This window comes from Daucus carota, chromosome 5 (assembly GCF_001625215.2).
Source record: "Daucus carota subsp. sativus chromosome 5, DH1 v3.0, whole genome shotgun sequence".
Classification (NCBI taxonomy): domain Eukaryota; kingdom Viridiplantae; phylum Streptophyta; class Magnoliopsida; order Apiales; family Apiaceae; genus Daucus; species Daucus carota.
The window spans coordinates 7,368,783-7,387,264 of NC_030385.2; the positions used below are offsets into that span (position 1 = coordinate 7,368,783).

An 18,482-nucleotide genomic window follows, 5' to 3' on the forward strand; every position below is an offset into this window, starting at 1 on the left:
TATTGTACAAACAAAGAATACATAAAAGAACAGTGCAATTTAATCAAAGATATTACTAATTAATTTGATATTTCTATATTGTCAGTCTGAATATTTAACGATGGAATCATGGCCATTAGAATGTTTTTAAGTAAATGTGACTAATATGAGAATAATCTTATCACAAAAACCACTAATTTGGTGTGGCAAAAAAAAAAAAAAAAAAAAAACCACTAATTTGGTATTGTTCTTGTTAGCTAGGGGCTGAGGGCAAAAAAGGCTAGAATAGGGATTAGTGACTCGGGTTGACCTAGCAATGCAGTTTGTAAAATTTTGTGTGTGATTACTATATTATAGTTTGATTATATATCTGGATGATCTGAATTTTAAAGCTATTTGCACTCAAATCGCAATTAATCTTCTGTGTATGTTTATATTAATATGAACTGCCACCCGGATCCGGTCTACTTCTCGTTTACATTAGATAGATAATTACAGTATTGATTGCCAGAAAAGAATTGGGGACGGGTATAACTCCTTTTTTTGACCCTGCACTGCGTTCTTATTTGCGGTTTTGGGATAGTGTGATGGGTATGAGAAGGATCCTGCTGCAGAAATATATATATTTTGCAAATTGTGGTGTTGATGAAATATACGCGAAACTGAATATTGACTTTAAACAGTTGTTTTCGCAATCTTTCTCGTTGATAATATACTAGCTTCATATTTAGTCTGTCCTCATGTATGTACAAAAACTGATCCCTCACAAAAATTCGGGGATGCAGTAACAGTCTATCTAATATACAGTTCTGTTGGGAAAGAACTAGTGGTTGAGCACATTGAGAATTAATACTCGTGTCTTGATCAATGATCGGACTAGACAGTCTAATTGTTCTTCACATTCTTGCATATTCATGTCCAATGCCGTCAGACATTTCTGAACGTCTTGTGTTTGTGTTATATCACTTTTTTTGCTTGATTTCTTGCTGATAGCTTCTAAAGCCATATCCATGTTGTGAACTTGGTTGATAATTTCTTCTGTGTCCTCTTCACAATGTACACGCTTGGACTGTGTTGACTTGAAAACCTTTGACCATGTGCTTTTTGTCGATGCTTCCTTTGCAGGACAGATGGATGAGAAGATAGACTCGAAAACTGAGATGCTGACTTCTTCGACTTCCCTTAGAAGGCTCACGATAGCAGGAGTCTCGATGCTTTTGTTAATTTTGGACTTCTTAGAACCAGCAAAGCACTTGGAGAGCATTCTGTTTGCCTTTTTCTTACATACCAGGTAGCTTGCGATTCTGCTTGATACATCAGTTTGTCTTCTACGTAGAGAGGATTCTAGATCTTGAACTGAATCTCTCATATGCGAGAGAGCATCTTTTGAGGTGCTGCAAAGATCCAATAACCTAATGGACCCGCAAAGAATATCTTCTCCGCAGCTCAAACGATCTTGCTGTGCGGCTTGCGATTGGATCAAATCTTCTACACACTCATATAAGTCTTGAAGAGCGGATAATTTGTCGCATTTGGATACTGTCGATGAGGATGTCCCTTCCGGGGTCCTTAATCTGCACAAGTGCTCCTCAACAGTGGCTGTCAAGAGATGAGATCTGGATGGTAAGCTGATGGAACGAGAATGAGCACTAACTTTTGTGGTTGCAATTGAGGCTGCCATTTTTATTTGCAGGAGGAATTAGATGCCAATGAAAATCCTGAACTCAAGGTTTGTTTGATTGAACTCTCACCTTGGCACCTTTTTATAAACTATGAGGAGACAAAAGGAATCAACCTAATTTCCTTCATGTGCTGAACAGAGAAACAGGCCAAGTATCAGAAAATGCAGATCTCAATTGTAGCAGTGTCTGTGGGAGGAGGAACATTTGCTTGGCACAAAATAATATAATATGCAAGAAACCAGGCTGGCGTTCATCTGCAAATTTTGGTAAGTTTTCTAATATGAAAACAAGTTACGACCAGGGGTATAATTTAGCATCTCATGTGTTATATATTAAAGTTGTCTTGAAATTCATATACATTGCATTATTTTTTGCATCTTGTTGTTAGACATGTTGTATATTATTGTTAAGTAAAACAGCGCATGAATGGCTTGGCATTTTTTTTATGCATAGAATTAGTGAGGGCCTTTATTGCTCCATTCGGTCTCTAGCGATGCAGAGCTGAACACTTGAGATCTGTCATTATGTGTACTGGGTAGACAGAAGGAATCTGAACAGCCTGCAGTCAGTTTGCAAGAACCATTAAGGTGTGACTAGGTGTCCTGGTAACTAGGGGCTGAGGGCAAAACAGGCTAGAATAGGGATTAGTGACTCGGGTTGACCTAGCAATGCAGTTTGTAAAATTTTGTGTGTGATTACTATATTATAGTTTGATTATATATCTGGATGATCTGAATTTTAAAGCTATTTGCACTCAAATCGCAATTAATCTTCTGTGTATGTTTATATTAATATGAATTGCCACCCGGATCCGGTCTACTTCTAGTTTACATTAGATAGATAATTACAGTATTGATTGCGAGAAAAGAATTGGGGACGGGTATAACTCCTTTTTTTGACCCTGCACTGCGTTCTTATTTGCGGTTTTGGGATATGTGATGGGTATGAGAAGGATCCTGTTGCAGAAATATATATATTTTGCAAATTGTGTTGTTGATGAAATATACGCGAAACCGAATATTGACTTTAAACAGTTGTTTTCGCAATCTTTCTCGTTGATAATATACTAGCTTCACATACAGTCTGTACTCATGTATGTACAAAAACTGATCCCTCACAAAAATTCGGGGATGCAGTAATAGTCTATCTAATAGACAATTCTGTTGGAAAAGAACTAGTGGTTGAGCACATTGAGAATTAATACTCGTGTCTTGATCAATGATCGGACTAGACAGTCTAATTGTTCTTCACATTCTTGCATATTCATGTCCAATGCCGTCAAACATTTCTGAACGTCTTCTGTTTCTGTGATATCACTTTTTTTGCTTGATTTCTTGCTGATAGCTTCTAAAGCCATATCCATGTTGTGAACTTGGTTGATAATTTCTTCTGTGTCCTCTTCACAATGTACACGCTTGGACTGTGTTGACTTGAAAACCTTTGACCATGTGCTTTTTGTCGATGCTTCCTTTGCAGGACAGATGGATGAGAAGATAGACTCGAAAACTGAGATGCTGACTTCTTCGACTTCCCTTAGAAGGCTCACGATAGCAGGAATCTCGATGCTTTTGTTAATTTTGGACTTCTTAGAACCAGCAAAGCACTTGGAGAGCATTCTGTTTGCCTTTTTCTTACATACCAGGTAGCTTGCGATTCTGCTTGATACATCAGTTTGTCTTCTACGTAGAGAGGATTCTAGATCTTGAACTGAATCTCTCATATGCGAGAGAGCATCTTTTGAGGTGCTGCACAGATCCAATAACCTAATGGACCCGCAAAGAATATCTTCTCCGCAGCTCAAACGATCTTGCTGTGCGGCTTGCGATTGGATCAAATCTTCTACACACTCATATAAGTCTTGAAGAGCAGATAATTTGTCGCATTTGGATACTGTCGATGAGGATGCCCCTTCCGGGGTCCTTAATCTGCACAAGTGCTCCTCAACAGTGGCTGTCAAGGGATGAGATCTGGATGGTAAGCTGATGGAACGAGAATGAGCACTAACTTTTGTGGTTGCAATTGAGGCTGCCATTTTTATTTGCAGGAGGAATTAGATGCCAATGAAAATCCTGAACTCAAGGTTTGTTTGATTGAACTCTCACCTTGGCACCTTTTTATAAACTATGAGGAGACAAAAGGAATCAACCTAATTTCCTTCATGTGCTGAACAGAGAAACAGGTTAAGTATCAGAAAATGCAGATCTCAATTGTAGCAGTGTCTGTGGGAGGAGGAACATTTGCTTGGCACAAAATAATATAATATGCAAGAAACCAGGCTGGCGTTCATCTGCAAATTTTGGTAAGTTTTCTAATATGAAAACAAGTTAAGACCAGGGGTATAATTTTGCATCTCATGTGTTATATATTAAAGTTGTCTTGAAATTCATATACATTGCATTATTTTTTGCATCTTGTTGTTAGACATGTTGTATATTATTGTTAAGTAAAACAGCGCATGAATGGCTTGGCATTTTTTTTATGCATAGAATTAGTGAGGGCCTTTATTGCTCCATTCGGTCTCTAGCGATGCAGAGCTGAACACTTTAGATCTGTCATTATTGGTACTGGGTAGACAGAAGGAATCTGAACAGCCTGCAATCAGTTTGCAAGAACCATTAATGTGTGACTAGGTGTCCTGGTAACTAGGGGCTGAGGGCAAAACAGGCTGGAATAGGGATTAGTGACTCGGGTTGACCGAGCAATGCAGTTTGTAAAATTTTGTGTGTGATTACTATATTATAGTTTGATTATATATCTGGATGATCTGAATTTTAAAGCTACTTGCACTCAAATCGCAATTAATCTTCTGTGTATGTTTATATTAATATGAATTGCCACCCGGATCCGGTCTACTTCTGGTTTACATTAGATAGATAATTACAGTATTGATTGCCAGAAAAGAATTGGGGACGGGTATAACTCCTTTTTTTGACCCTGCACTGCGTTCTTATCTGCGGTTTTGGGATAGTGTGATGGGTATGAGAAGGATCCTGCTGCAGAAATATATATATTTTGCAAATTGTGTTGTTGATGAAATATACGCGAAACTGAATATTGACTTTAAACAGTTGTTTTCGCAATCTTTCTCGTTGATAATATACTAGCTTCATATACAGTCTGTCCTCATGTATGTACAAAAACTGATCCCTCACAAAAATTCGGGGATGCAGTAACAGTCTATCTAATATACAGTTCTGTTGGAAAAGAACTAGTGGTTGAGCACATTGAGAATTAATACTCGTGTCTTGATCAATGATCGGACTAGACAGTCTAATTGTTCTTCACATTCTTGCATATTCATGTCCAATGCCGTCAGACATTTCTGAACGTCTTGTGTTTCTGTGATATCACTTTTTTTGCTTGATTTCTTGCTGATAGCTTCTAAAGCCATATCCATGTTGTGAACTTGGTTGATAATTTCTTCTGTGTCCTCTTCACAATGTACACGCTTGGACTGTGTTGACTTGAAAACCTTTGACCATGTGCTTTTTGTCGATGCTTCCTTTGCAGGACAGATGGATGAGAAGATAGACTCGAAAACTGAGATGCTGACTTCTTCGACTTCCCTTAGAAGGCTCACGATAGCAGGAGTCTCGATGCTTTTGTTAATTTTGGACTTCTTAGAACCAGCAAAGCACTTGGAGAGCATTCTGTTTGCCTTTTTCTTACATACCAGGTAGCTTGCGATTCTGCTTGATACATCAGTTTGTCTTCTACGTAGAGAGGATTCTAGATCTTGAACTGAATCTCTCATATGCGAGAGAGCATTTTTTGAAGTGCTGCACAGATCCAATAACCTAATGGACCCGCAAAGAATATCTTCTCCGCAGCTCAAACGATCTTGCTGTGCGGCTTGCGATTGGATCAAATCTTCTACACACTCATATAAGTCTTGAAGAGCGGATAATTTGTCGCATTTGGATACTGTCGATGAGGATGTCCCTTCCGGGGTCCTTAATCTGCACAAGTGCTCCTCAACAGTGGCTGTCAAGGGATGAGATCTGGATGGTAAGCTGATGGAACGAGAATGAGCACTAACTTTTGTGGTTGCAATTGAGGCTGCCATTTTTATTTGCAGGAGGAATTAGATGCCAATGAAAATCCTGAACTCAAGGTTTGTTTGATTGAACTCTCACCTTGGCACCTTTTTATAAACTATGAGGAGACAAAAGGAATCAACTTAATTTCCTTCATGTGCCGAACAGAGAAACAGGCCAAGTATCAGAAAATGCAGATCTCAATTGTAGCAGTGTCTGTGGGAGGAGGAACATTTGCTTGGCACAAAATAATATAATATGCATGAAACCAGGCTGGCGTTCATCTGCAAATTTTGGTAAGTTTTCTAATATGAAAATAAGTTAAGACCAGGGGTATAATTTTGCATCTCATGTGTCATATATTAAAGTTGTCTTGAAATTCATATACATTGCTTTATTTTTTGCATCTTGTTGTTAGACATGTTGTATATTATTGTTAAGTAAAACAGCGCATGAATGGCTTGGCATTTTTTTTATGCATAGAATTAGTGAGGGCCTTTATTGCTCCATTCGGTCTCTAGCGATGCAGAGCTGAACACTTGAGATCTGCCATTATGTGTACTGGGTAGACAGAAGGAATCTGAACAGCCTGCAATCAGTTTGCAAGAACCATTAAGGTGTGACTAGGTGTCCTGGTAACTAGGGGCTGAGGGCAAAACAGGCTAGAATAGGGATTAGTGACTCGGGTTGACCTAGCAATGCAGTTTGTAAAATTTTGTGTGTGATTACTATATTATAGTTTGATTATATATCTGGATGATCTGAATTTTAAAGCTATTTGCACTCAAATCGCAATTAATCTTCTGTGTATGTTTATATTAATATGAATTGCCACCCGGATCCGGTCTACTTCAAGTTTACATTAGATAGATAATTACAGTATTGATTGCCAGAAAAGAATTGGGGACGGGTATAACTCCTTTTTTTGACCCTGCACTGCGTTCTTATCTGCGGTTTTGGGATAGTGTGATGGGTATGAGAAGGATCCTGCTGCAGAAATATATATATTTTGCAAATTGTGTTGTTGATGAAATATACGCGAAACTGAATATTGACTTGAAACAGTTGTTTTCGCAATCTTTCTCGTTGATAATATACTAGCTTCATATACAGTCTGTCCTCATGTATGTACAAAAACTGATCCCTCACAAAAATTCGGGGATGCAGTAACAGTCTATCTAATATACAGTTCTGTTGGGAAAGAACTAGTGGTTGAGCACATTGAGAATTAATACTCGTGTCTTGATCAATGATCGGACTAGACAGTCTAATTGTTCTTCACATTCTTGCATATTCATGTCCAATGCCGTCAGACATTTCTGAACGTCTTGTGTTTGTGTGATATCACTTTTTTTGCTTGATTTCTTGCTGATAGCTTCTAAAGCCATATCCATGTTGTGAACTTGGTTGATAATTTCTTCTGTGTCCTCTTCACAATGTACACGCTTGGACTGTGTTGACTTGAAAACCTTTGACCATGTGCTTTTTGTCGATGCTTCCTTTGCAGGACAGATGGATGAGAAGATAGACTCGAAAACTGAGATGCTGACTTCTTCGACTTCCCTTAGAAGGCTCACGATAGCAGGAGTCTCGATGCTTTTGTTAATTTTGGACTTCTTAGAACCAGCAAAGCACTTGGAGAGCATTCTGTTTGCCTTTTTCTTACATACCAGGTAGCTTGCGATTCTGCTTGATACATCAGTTTGTCTTCTACGTAGAGAGGATTCTAGATCTTGAACTGAATCTCTCATATGCGAGAGAGCATCTTTTGAGGTGCTGCACAGATCCAATAACCTAATGGACCCGCAAAGAATATCTTCTCCGCAGCTCAAACGATCTTGCTGTGCGGCTTGCGATTGGATCAAATCTTCTACACACTCATATAAATCTTGAAGGGCGGATAATTTGTCGCATTTGGATACTGTCGATGAGGATGTCCCTTCCGGGGTCCTTAATCTGCACAAGTGCTCCTCAACAGTGGCTGTCAAGGGATGAGATCTGGATGGTAAGCTGATGGAACGAGAATGAGCACTAACTTTTGTGGTTGCAATTGAGGCTGCCATTTTATTTGCAGGAGGAATTAGATGCCAATGAAAATCCTGAACTCAAGGTTTGTTTGATTGAACTCTCACCTTGGAACCTTTTTATAAACTATGAGGAGACAAAAGGAATCAACCTAATTTCCTTCATTTGCTGAACAGAGAAAGAGGCCAAGTATCAGAAAATGCAGATCTCAATTGTAGCAGTGTCTGTGGGAGGAGGAACATTTGCTTGGCACAAAATAATATAATATGCAAGAAACCAGGCTGGCGTTCATCTGCAAATTTTGGTAAGTTTTCTAATATGAAAATAAGTTAAGACCAGGGGTATAATTTTGCATCTCATGTGTTATATATTAAAGTTGTCTTGAAATTCATATACATTGCTTTATTTTTTGCATCTTGTTGTTAGACATGTTGTATATTATTGTTAAGTAAAACAGCGCATGAATGGCTTGGCATTTTTTTTATGCATAGAATTAGTGAGGGCCTTTATTGCTCCATTCGGTCTCTAGCGATGCAGAGCTGAACACTTGAGATCTGCCATTATGTGTACTGGGTAGACAGAAGGAATCTGAACAGCCTGCAATCAGTTTGCAAGAACCATTAAGGTGTGACTAGGTGTCCTGGTAACTAGGGGCTGAGGGCAGAACAGGCTAGAATAGGGATTAGTGACTCGGGTTGACCCAGCAATGCAGTTTGTAAAATTTTGTGTGTGATTACTATATTATAGTTTGATTATATATCTGGATGATCTGAATTTTAAAGCTATTTGCACTCAAATCGCAATTAATCTTCTGTGTATGTTTATATTAATATGAACTGCCACCCGGATCCGGTCTACTTCTCGTTTACATTAGATAGATAATTACAGTATTGATTGCCAGAAAAGAATTGGGGACGGGTATAACTCCTTTTTTTGACCCTGCACTGCGTTCTTATATGCGGTTTTGGGATAGTGTGATGGGTATGAGAAGGATCCTGCTGCAGAAATATATATATTTTGCAAATTGTGGTATTGATGAAATATACGCGAAACTGAATATTGACTTTAAACAGTTGTTTTCGCAATCTTTCTCGTTGATAATATACTAGCTTCATATACAGTCTGTCCTCATGTATGTACAAAAACTGATCCCTCACAAAAATTCGGGGATGCAGTAACAGTATCTAATATACAGTTCTGTTGGGAAAGAACTAGTGGTTGAGCACATTGAGAATTAATACTCGTGTCTTGATCAATGATCGGACTAGACAGTCTAATTGTTCTTCACATTCTTGCATATTCATGTCCAATGCCGTCAGACATTTCTGAACGTCTTGTGTTTGTGTGATATCACTTTTTTTGCTTGATTTCTTGCTGATAGCTTCTAAAGCCATATCCATGTTGTGAACTTGGTTGATAATTTCTTCTGTGTCCTCTTCACAATGTACACGCTTGGACTGTGTTGACTTGAAAACCTTTGACCATGTGCTTTTTGTCGATGCTTCCTTTGCAGGACAGATGGATGAGAAGATAGACTCGAAAACTGAGATGCTGACTTCTTCGACTTCCCTTAGAAGGCTCACGATAGCAGGAGTCTCGATGCTTTTGTTAATTTTGGACTTCTTAGAACCAGCAAAGCACTTGGAGAGCATTCTGTTTGCCTTTTTCTTACATACCAGGTAGCTTGCGATTCTGCTTGATACATCAGTTTGTCTTCTACGTAGAGAGGATTCTAGATCTTGAACTGAATCTCTCATATGCGAGAGAGCATCTTTTGAGGTGCTGCAAAGATCCAATAACCTAATGGACCCGCAAAGAATATCTTCTCCGCAGCTCAAACGATCTTGCTGTGCGGCTTGCGATTGGATCAAATCTTCTACACACTCATATAAGTCTTGAAGAGCGGATAATTTGTCGCATTTGGATACTGTCGATGAGGATGTCCCTTCCGGGGTCCTTAATCTGCACAAGTGCTCCTCAACAGTGGCTGTCAAGAGATGAGATCTGGATGGTAAGCTGATGGAACGAGAATGAGCACTAACTTTTGTGGTTGCAATTGAGGCTGCCATTTTTATTTGCAGGAGGAATTAGATGCCAATGAAAATCCTGAACTCAAGGTTTGTTTGATTGAACTCTCACCTTGGCACCTTTTTATAAACTATGAGGAGACAAAAGGAATCAACCTAATTTCCTTCATGTGCTGAACAGAGAAACAGGCCAAGTATCAGAAAATGCAGATCTCAATTGTAGCAGTGTCTGTGGGAGGAGGAACATTTGCTTGGCACAAAATAATATAATATGCAAGAAACCAGGCTGGCGTTCATCTGCAAATTTTGGTAAGTTTTCTAATATGAAAACAAGTTACGACCAGGGGTATAATTTAGCATCTCATGTGTTATATATTAAAGTTGTCTTGAAATTCATATACATTGCATTATTTTTTGCATCTTGTTGTTAGACATGTTGTATATTATTGTTAAGTAAAACAGCGCATGAATGGCTTGGCATTTTTTTTATGCATAGAATTAGTGAGGGCCTTTATTGCTCCATTCGGTCTCTAGCGATGCAGAGCTGAACACTTGAGATCTGTCATTATGTGTACTGGGTAGACAGAAGGAATCTGAACAGCCTGCAGTCAGTTTGCAAGAACCATTAAGGTGTGACTAGGTGTCCTGGTAACTAGGGGCTGAGGGCAAAACAGGCTAGAATAGGGATTAGTGACTCGGGTTGACCTAGCAATGCAGTTTGTAAAATCTTGTGTGTGATTACTATATTATAGTTTGATTATATATCTGGATGATCTGAATTTTAAAGCTATTTGCACTCAAATCGCAATTAATCTTCTGTGTATGTTTATATTAATATGAATTGCCACCCGGATCCGGTCTACTTCTAGTTCACATTAGATAGATAATTACAGTATTGATTGCCAGAAAAGAATTGGGGAAGGGTATAACTCCTTTTTAGACCCTGCACTGCGTTCTTATTTGCGGTTTTGGGATAGTGTGATGGGTATGAGAAGGATCCTGCTGCAGAAATATATATATTTTGCAAATTGTGTTGTTGATGAAATATACGCGAAACTGAATATTGACTTTAAACAGTCGTTTTCGCAATCTTTCTCGTTGATAATATACTAGCTTCATATACAGTCTGTCCTCATGTATGTACAAAAACTGATCCCTCACAAAAATTCGGGGATGCAGTAACAGTCTATCTAATATACAGTTCTGTTGGAAAAGAACTAGTGGTGTAGCACATTGAGAATTAATACTCGTGTCTTGATCAATGATCGGACTAGACAGTCTAATTGTTCTTCACATTCTTGCATATTCATGTCCAATGCCGTCAGACATTTCTGAACGTCTTGTGTTTCTGTGATATCACTTTTTTTGCTTGATTTCTTGCTGATAGCTTCTAAAGCCATATCCATGTTGTGAACTTGGTTGATAATTTCTTCTGTGTCCTCTTCACAATGTACACGCTTGGACTGTGTTGACTTGAAAACCTTTGACCATGTGCTTTTTGTCGATGCTTCCTTTGCAGGACAGATGGATGAGAAGATAGACTCGAAAACTGAGATGCTGACTTCTTCGACTTCCCTTAGAAGGCTCACGATAGCAGGAGTCTCGATGCTTTTGTTAATTTTGGACTTCTTAGAACCAGCAAAGCACTTGGAGAGCATTCTGTTTGCCTTTTTCTTACATACCAGGTAGCTTGCGATTCTGCTTGATACATCAGTTTGTCTTCTACGTAGAGAGGATTCTAGATCTTGAACTGAATCTCTCATATGCGAGAGAGCATCTTTTGAGGTGCTGCACAGATCCAATAACCTAATGGACCCGCAAAGAATATCTTCTCCGCAGCTCAAACGATCTTGCTGTGCGGCTTGCGATTGGATCAAATCTTCTACACACTCATATAAGTCTTGAAGAGCGGATAATTTGTCGCATTTGGATACTGTCGATGAGGATGTCCCTTCCGGGGTCCTTAATCTGCACAAGTGCTCCTCAACAGTGGCTGTCAAGGGATGAGATCTGGATGGTAAGCTGATGGAACGAGAATGAGCACCAACTTTTGTGGTTGCAATTGAGGCTGCCATTTTATTTGCAGGAGGAATTAGATGCCAATGAAAATCCTGAACTCAAGGTTTGTTTGATTGAACTCTCACCTTGGCACCTTTTTATAAACTATGAGGAGACAAAAGGAATCAACCTAATTTCCTTCATGTGCTGAACAGAGAAACAGGCCAAGTATCAGAAAATGCAGATCTCAATTGTAGCAGTGTCTGTGGGAGGAGGAACATTTGCTTGGCTTAAATTAATAATGGACCAGGCTGGCGATCATCTTCAAATTTTGGTAAGTTTATTGATATGAAGATAAAATGAGACAATGCGTATAATTTGTCCATTGGTATGTTATATATAAAAGCTGTCTTCCTATCCATGTACATTGCATCATTTGTCTCATCTTGTTACAAATGTTAATATTAGAAAATACAACCGTGCTTGAATGGCTTGGATATTTTATCAGAGAATTGGAGGGGGCCTTTATTGTTGCATGTGATTTTTAACTATGCAGAAATGAACTCTTATGATCTGTCTTTAATTATGTTGGCTGGACTGGAGGAATCGGTAGAGCCTGCAATTAGTCCTTAAAATGATATATGCAGGTCATTATTTATTATTAAGAATTAAAAAGAGGTTAGAGCAGGGACCAGTCAGATAGTTGACCTAGTGTTGCAGTTCACAAAGTTGTGGAAGTACAATATTTGAGCTTTGGTTATTAATATCTGTTATTTTCTTGCTAAAACTATTTTGCTGCATAATATCCGTGACTTTTATCTAGGAAACTCTGTCTATATGTATTATATTATGCTTTTTAACACGATTCCTGCCTAGCTCATGTTTTACTGCTAATGGAAAGTTGCTGTCTGAATCTGCAAATAAAAAAGAAAGAATATTAAGTACCATTGTATAATTGCCTTGCAACTTTTTTATTATTATTAACGATTGATTAAAAAGGGACAAACTAATTCCGCAAATGGTAGACTTTTTTTATCTTTTTTGAAGAAAATCGAAACTTGATATGCAATCATCGTTGCATAATCTTTTCACTTTAATTTTACTATAAGTCATGTATAGTTTCTATATATTCATTTACATCAACTCTTTTGTCACAATTTTTTGGATGCAGTACAATACCACAATCCTACCTAATATAAGGTTGTTTTTAGAAAGAATTGGTTGAGCACATTCGATCAGACATCTCTAGATGTATCGTGCTCCTGATGCCATTTCTTATTCTTTTGAATTTCCGAGCCATGTCCATTTTTTGAATTTGCTCGAAATTTTGTCTCTGTCCACTTGATGTTGTACACATTTGGCTTGTGTTTACTGGAAGTTTTCTTTTAATGTTTGCTTTACAGAACAGATGGAAGAGAAGATTGAGCTGAATACTGTTATGCTGACTTCTTTAACGTCTCTCAGAATGCTCATTTGCAGGAGTCTTGATGCTTCTAATCAGAAGCTCTTGTTTGCGATAAAGCATGGTTTTAGGTGCTGCATAAATCAAATGAACTAATAGACATGTTAAGAATATCTTTTCCTTTTAACTTTTTTTTAGCGGCTGGTAGTTCGAGGGTCTTACACACTCAAGCAAGTTGTGCAGCGCAATAATTTGTTGCAATCAGATATTCTGAAGTATACACACACACACACACACACACACATACTTATTATTTCCATATTCTATTCACTACTGACAGTCTGAGGGATAATTTTTGGATGGAAAGCTCATGGAACGAAAATGAACAGTCTTTTCTTGACCATGATCCTTGCAAGTACATTAGATGCCCATGAATGCTAAACTCAACTTTAGTTTGATAAACCTCTTCTATAAGTGCCCTGTGTGTGTTTTTCTAGAGAGAAAATGAACATATTGTTGTAACTTGATATTTCCAATGTGTTCAACATTGAAACTTGCTATCAGCATATGCAGATGTCAAGGACTTAATAGTAGTAGTAGTGTGATCCTTAGCAGCTTACAAAATTAATACTATAAAACCCCAGAGCTGAAGCTGGTTAGATAAGGTGAATGATAGTTTTAACAAGGCATGCCTTCTCATTTGTTTTAAACTCCGGATAATTAGTTAGCAAGGGACATTCAGATGCACCTCACTTGAATATAATATCAAACAGGTCCTCAAATCAATGCACCACCACTCTCCCTTGATAAATCATCTTAAAGAAAACTGTGTAGATGCATTATTCTAGATTTCTTATTATTCTCAGTGCATGTGACTTATAATACAGTTATATTTTTAGCGCTTTACAAGATACACATCATTCCATAATAAATCTATAACTATGATTTTGATACCCAAGTTCTGATCATTGATGAAAAAATGGGCCTGGGCAGAATCTAAGACAGCCCCATCAAGAAATTAACTCCACTCAATATCCCACATCGAAACATAAAACAAAATTCGTGTGCATAAGTATGGAAGACACTTATAAATATTATGTGTTCGTAGAAAGGAGAGATGGTTGGCATCTCCCCTGACAGGGACGGGAACTGCTCTCCGGAGCATCACCTGTTTCCACACATCCGGTTAAGGCTTTCCGCTCCGGCGGATCTTATAACCCAATTTTTTTTTAAGCCTGATAGCTGCAGCTACACTGCAAATATTGATGATACTAAATGGAAGTGGAGGTGATTTAGTGTAAAATTACTATATACTTTCACTAGCTTTGTTCACTGAAGATTTGGTTTTAGATACAATACTCATGTACATACAATGGTTTTTTTACTGTATTTGTTCAGGGACAAACTGTTTTCTAGTGCATGCATCGGCATCTGGAGGTGTTATGGACAAGCTCGAATTATGCAACATAGAGCTCAGCCTTGCCGTCAATGAAAAGGCTCATGAACTCTTCTCCGTCAACACTTTCCTTCTCTATAAGGAGTTGAGCAAGTTTGTGAAGTATGTCAATGTGTGTGTTGACGATCTCAGTGGCCCTAGCGTATGCCTTCTCGACAAGCTCTCTCACTTCTGAATCCACGATGTCAGCAGTCGCCATAGAGTAATCTTTTTGAGAAGACATCTGGAATGAAACAACTCAGACAAATCAGTAATGCAGAGTTGAGAGTAATGATTAATCTTGAAACAATTTAGTGGTAAATTAAATTAATAATTAATACAAATGATCCCCTGAGTCAAGAAACCAATTTACCTGTTGTCCTAAGAAGGGATTTCCCCCAGCTCCACCTACAGCTACTTGACCTATCTTTTTGCTGAACCCAAATCTCTCAACCATCTGGCGTGCAACCCGTGATACTTGCATAAAGTCGTTTGACGCCCCTGTTGTTACATTCTCTTTGCCAAAAATAACCTCTTCAGCAACCCTGACATCAAAATAAGGTAAGGATCAAATTCGTATAAATAAATTTAGTACTCTTAATTTAACAGAAATTAGTAGAAATCAAGTAAACAAATTATCCCAAACTAGGCAATGCATAAAACTTTACACTCTGCATCATAATACAAACCTTCAACAAGGGGTTAACTACAAATTTATCAAGTTCTGATGACCTTTCTTTTCAAACTTTACAAGGTTTTCTTTTTGAACTTTACTAAGTTATATTAACTATTGAGATTTGAGCAAGTAAAGAGTTTATATGTCACTGAAAGATTTCAACTTAAATACCGAGAAAATATAGATTTTTTGCAACTAACCTTCCACCAAGGGCAACTGCCATCTGATTCTCAAGGTAACTTCTGCTATATAAGCCAGATTCAAGCCTCTCTTCACTTGGAGCGAAAAAGGTAAGGCCACCAGCTTGTCCTCGAGGAATAATAGAGATTTTGGCTACTGGATCATATTCAGGCATAAGTGCGCCAACCAAAGCGTGACCAGCCTCTGCATGTGGAGGTAAACACGGACCATCATACATATGATGATATGAAGACAATCAAGGCATATATATCGTAAAAAGAAGTTGTTTCAAGAGGGTTCTGAACTACAAACCATGGTAAGCAACCAATTTCTTTTTCTCTTCCGAGACCACAGCATTTTTCTTCTCTGGCCCAGCAATTATCCTCTCCAAAGCATCAGCTATTTCATCTTTGCTAATTTCCTTAAGGTCCCGTCTGGCTGCTAGAATGGCAGCTTCATTCATCAAGTTCTGTAAATCAGCTCCTGTGAAACCTGGTGTTCTTCTTGCAATCTTATCAAAATCCACATCCTTTGCTAATGACTTTCCTCTTGAGTGCACCTACGATAACACAATAAGATGCCTTTGTTCAATAATTTAGTAACGACAATGACACCTTGTCTATTACATGGTCACTCAGCGTGACTGATTACACTAGTTTAATATAAAAAAATGCTAGGCAGAGAATAGGTACTAGAAACACAACTCCGTTATCTACAGGATATACGTAATAATTTACAATGACAAAATCCTAAATAATACGCCCGAATTGGTTCTATCAAATTGTATTCCTTTTAGCTTATATATTCTTTTTTGTAATCAAACATTCGAAGATATGTGCCAACTCAAAATCTGAAATTAACACAACTAGGGCAGAGCTTGGAAAAGCAGTCGTCGCCTTAAGGTTCCCACTAGGAGCCGTGCAAGTAGAATACAGGGAGTCAGGGACTAAGATATAAAATACAGAGAGGAACTTTAGTTGAGGAATTCTAAATTTTAATTTTAAACTATCTCGCTTTAATGCTAGGGAAGATCATATTGTTTTATTATGTTCAGTTATCATGTTCAGTATATCGAGAATATGGTAAAACTACAATATAGTAGAACTACACCTAAGTAAACACCCGACAAGAATAGCACATTCATGTAAACAAGTAATACGTCCTAGATTATGGCCATGGAGATGTCCAAGATTTGAACTAATATATATTTATAGCAAACAACCAAATTAAACTCACTATTTTTTGGCAACAAAATTAGTCAGTTTGAATCTTCATTTTGCTATTACTAGACGCTACAAGTTATTGGACTACAATTAACAAATAATTTAAGAATTACAAATGAAAAACAACACACGAGAAAAATCTGACATACAAAGTGTAGTTGGGTATGCAAACCTGAAGGATCTTGACTCTGCCAGCAACATCAGGCCTATCCACCGTAACTTGTCTATCAAACCTTCCTGGCCTTAGCAATGCGGAATCAAGAACATCAGGTCTGTTTGTCGCAGCCAACACAATAACCCCAGAATTACCAGAAAACCCATCCATTTCGGTCAACAGCTGATTAATAGTCTGCTCCCGCTCATCATTTCCACCTCCCATTCCAGCTCCTCTTTGTCTCCCCACAGCATCAATCTCATCAATAAACACAATGCAAGGCGCTTTCGCCTTGGCCTTCTCAAACAAATCCCTAACTCTCGACGCACCAACACCAACGAACAATTCCACAAACTCAGAAGCAGCACACGAAAAAAATGGTGTGCCAGCCTCACCTGCAACCGCCCTAGCCAAAAGAGTCTTCCCCGTCCCTGGAGGCCCAACCAAAAGACACCCTTTAGGAATCTTAGCTCCCAAAGCAGTGTACTTATCGGGATTCTTCAAAAAATCAACCACTTCCTGTAACTCCAATTTAGCCTGATCAGCCCCTGCAACATCAGCAAAAGTAACACCAGTTTCTGGAACCTCCTGAAATTTCGATTTCGACCTACCAAAGTCCATAGGACCCCCTAATCCACCAGGTCCCCCAGGTCCCCCCTGACCTCTCCTAAACAAAAAGAAAAGTCCAGCAAAAGCAATGACAGGAAACAACAAATTCCCAATAAACCCAACCAACCCATTACTAGACTCCCCTTCCGAAACCGAAATATCGACACCATTCATAGCCAAAATGTCAACAAGATCAGGATCATTAGGCACAACAACACTAGCTCTACGACCATCAACAGCAGTCAATTGAAGAACCCCACCTTCTTTATTAAACCTGACTCTCTCAACTTTACCCTTTTTCACAGCATTCAAGAACTCACTGTACCTCCACTGAGTCCCCTCAGGCAAATCAGAAGAGGCCCCTTTAGTAACAGGCGCATTTAAAGAAAGGGTCTGTGAAAAAGGTGAAGACTTTACTGGATTTTCAGCTTCAAGAACTGTGGTTGAAGGAGCTGGGGATGGCGGTGAAACGGTGTCGTTCAAAGCAAGAGCTTGTGGGGAAATTGAAGAGAGCAGTAAGGTAGCTAAAGTGGCATTTGTTGATAAATCTTGAAGAGCTGAGTTGGGTTTCTTGATTTTGTTGTTAAGGGCTGTTTGGGTCAAAATCATTTTTTTTCTAGAGAGAGAAGGCAAGGAAGATGATGTTTTTGGAGTTGGAGGAGAGAGAAGGACTAATTGGGTGCCCAAGAATTTAGATGAGAGTGTTGAATTTGAAGTAGAAGCCATAGTTGAAGCTGGGTTATAAGGTTTATCAGTTATGTAAAACCCAGAAGTAATATAAATAGAAAGAAAAATATGTATGGATGGAATGAAGAAGAGAAAGAAAAGATTTTTTTTATATGTTATGAAGGGGGGAAGAGGAGAAATGATGAAAGAAAACCAGTTAGAAAGATGGTGGTGCTTGAACCAAGTCCATGAATTAAGGTGTTGTTTGGATAGCATCAACGTGTTTCATTGAATGTCCCTCATCCACATTTTTTTTTCAAAGTTTCAAACTTGGAATTTTATTCTCCCCTGCAAAATTATGGGTATATTTAGTCACACTTTTTCGAGAA

The 18,482-nt window shown here is 38.4% G+C and overlaps 4 protein-coding genes and 1 non-coding gene across 15 annotated transcripts; 2 read left to right on the forward strand and 3 right to left on the reverse strand.

The window, feature by feature from the left end:
* Nucleotides 1-729: 729 nt before the first annotated feature.
* LOC135152921 (uncharacterized) lies at nt 730-1,660 on the reverse strand. Its single transcript, XM_064094190.1, has one exon. The coding sequence runs from the start codon at nt 1,658-1,660 to the stop codon at nt 803-805; it is 858 nt and encodes a 285-aa protein (XP_063950260.1). The 3' UTR covers nt 730-802.
* LOC135152920 (uncharacterized) lies at nt 1,567-14,378 on the forward strand. Of its 11 annotated transcripts, XM_064094182.1 has the most exons (15): nt 1,567-1,708; nt 1,800-1,927; nt 3,138-3,741; nt 3,833-3,960; nt 5,172-5,337; nt 5,492-5,775; nt 5,867-5,994; nt 7,206-7,808; nt 7,900-8,027; nt 9,237-9,402; nt 9,557-9,840; nt 9,932-10,059; nt 11,270-11,872; nt 11,964-12,082; nt 13,152-14,378. In XM_064094182.1, the coding sequence occupies exons 8-11, from the start codon at nt 7,783-7,785 to the stop codon at nt 9,741-9,743; spliced, it is 507 nt and encodes a 168-aa protein (XP_063950252.1). In that variant the 5' UTR covers nt 1,567-1,708; nt 1,800-1,927; nt 3,138-3,741; nt 3,833-3,960; nt 5,172-5,337; nt 5,492-5,775; nt 5,867-5,994; nt 7,206-7,782; the 3' UTR covers nt 9,744-9,840; nt 9,932-10,059; nt 11,270-11,872; nt 11,964-12,082; nt 13,152-14,378. The 11 variants fall into 11 exon arrangements, with proteins under 11 accessions (XP_063950252.1, XP_063950259.1, XP_063950249.1 ...); XM_064094189.1 differs by having other exon boundaries at nt 5,172-5,775; nt 9,237-9,840; nt 11,270-11,435; nt 11,590-11,872; XM_064094179.1 differs by having other exon boundaries at nt 5,172-5,775.
* On the reverse strand, nt 4,870-5,727 carry LOC108221263 (uncharacterized). Its single transcript, XM_017395153.2, has one exon. The coding sequence runs from the start codon at nt 5,725-5,727 to the stop codon at nt 4,870-4,872; it is 858 nt and encodes a 285-aa protein (XP_017250642.2).
* On the forward strand, nt 14,249-14,379 carry LOC135146877 (U6atac minor spliceosomal RNA). Its single transcript, XR_010283971.1, has one exon. It is a non-coding gene; the product is annotated as a U6atac minor spliceosomal RNA (small nuclear RNA).
* A 62-nt stretch (nt 14,380-14,441) lies between these two features.
* On the reverse strand, nt 14,442-18,362 carry LOC108222835 (ATP-dependent zinc metalloprotease FTSH, chloroplastic). Its single transcript, XM_017396761.2, has 5 exons — nt 16,837-18,362; nt 15,754-16,000; nt 15,462-15,645; nt 14,959-15,130; nt 14,442-14,829 (listed from the first exon to the last, which is right to left on the reverse strand). Exons 1-5 carry the CDS (start codon nt 18,151-18,153, stop codon nt 14,608-14,610), a joined length of 2,142 nt encoding a protein of 713 aa, XP_017252250.2. The 5' UTR covers nt 18,154-18,362; the 3' UTR covers nt 14,442-14,607.
* Nucleotides 18,363-18,482: the final 120 nt, after the last annotated feature.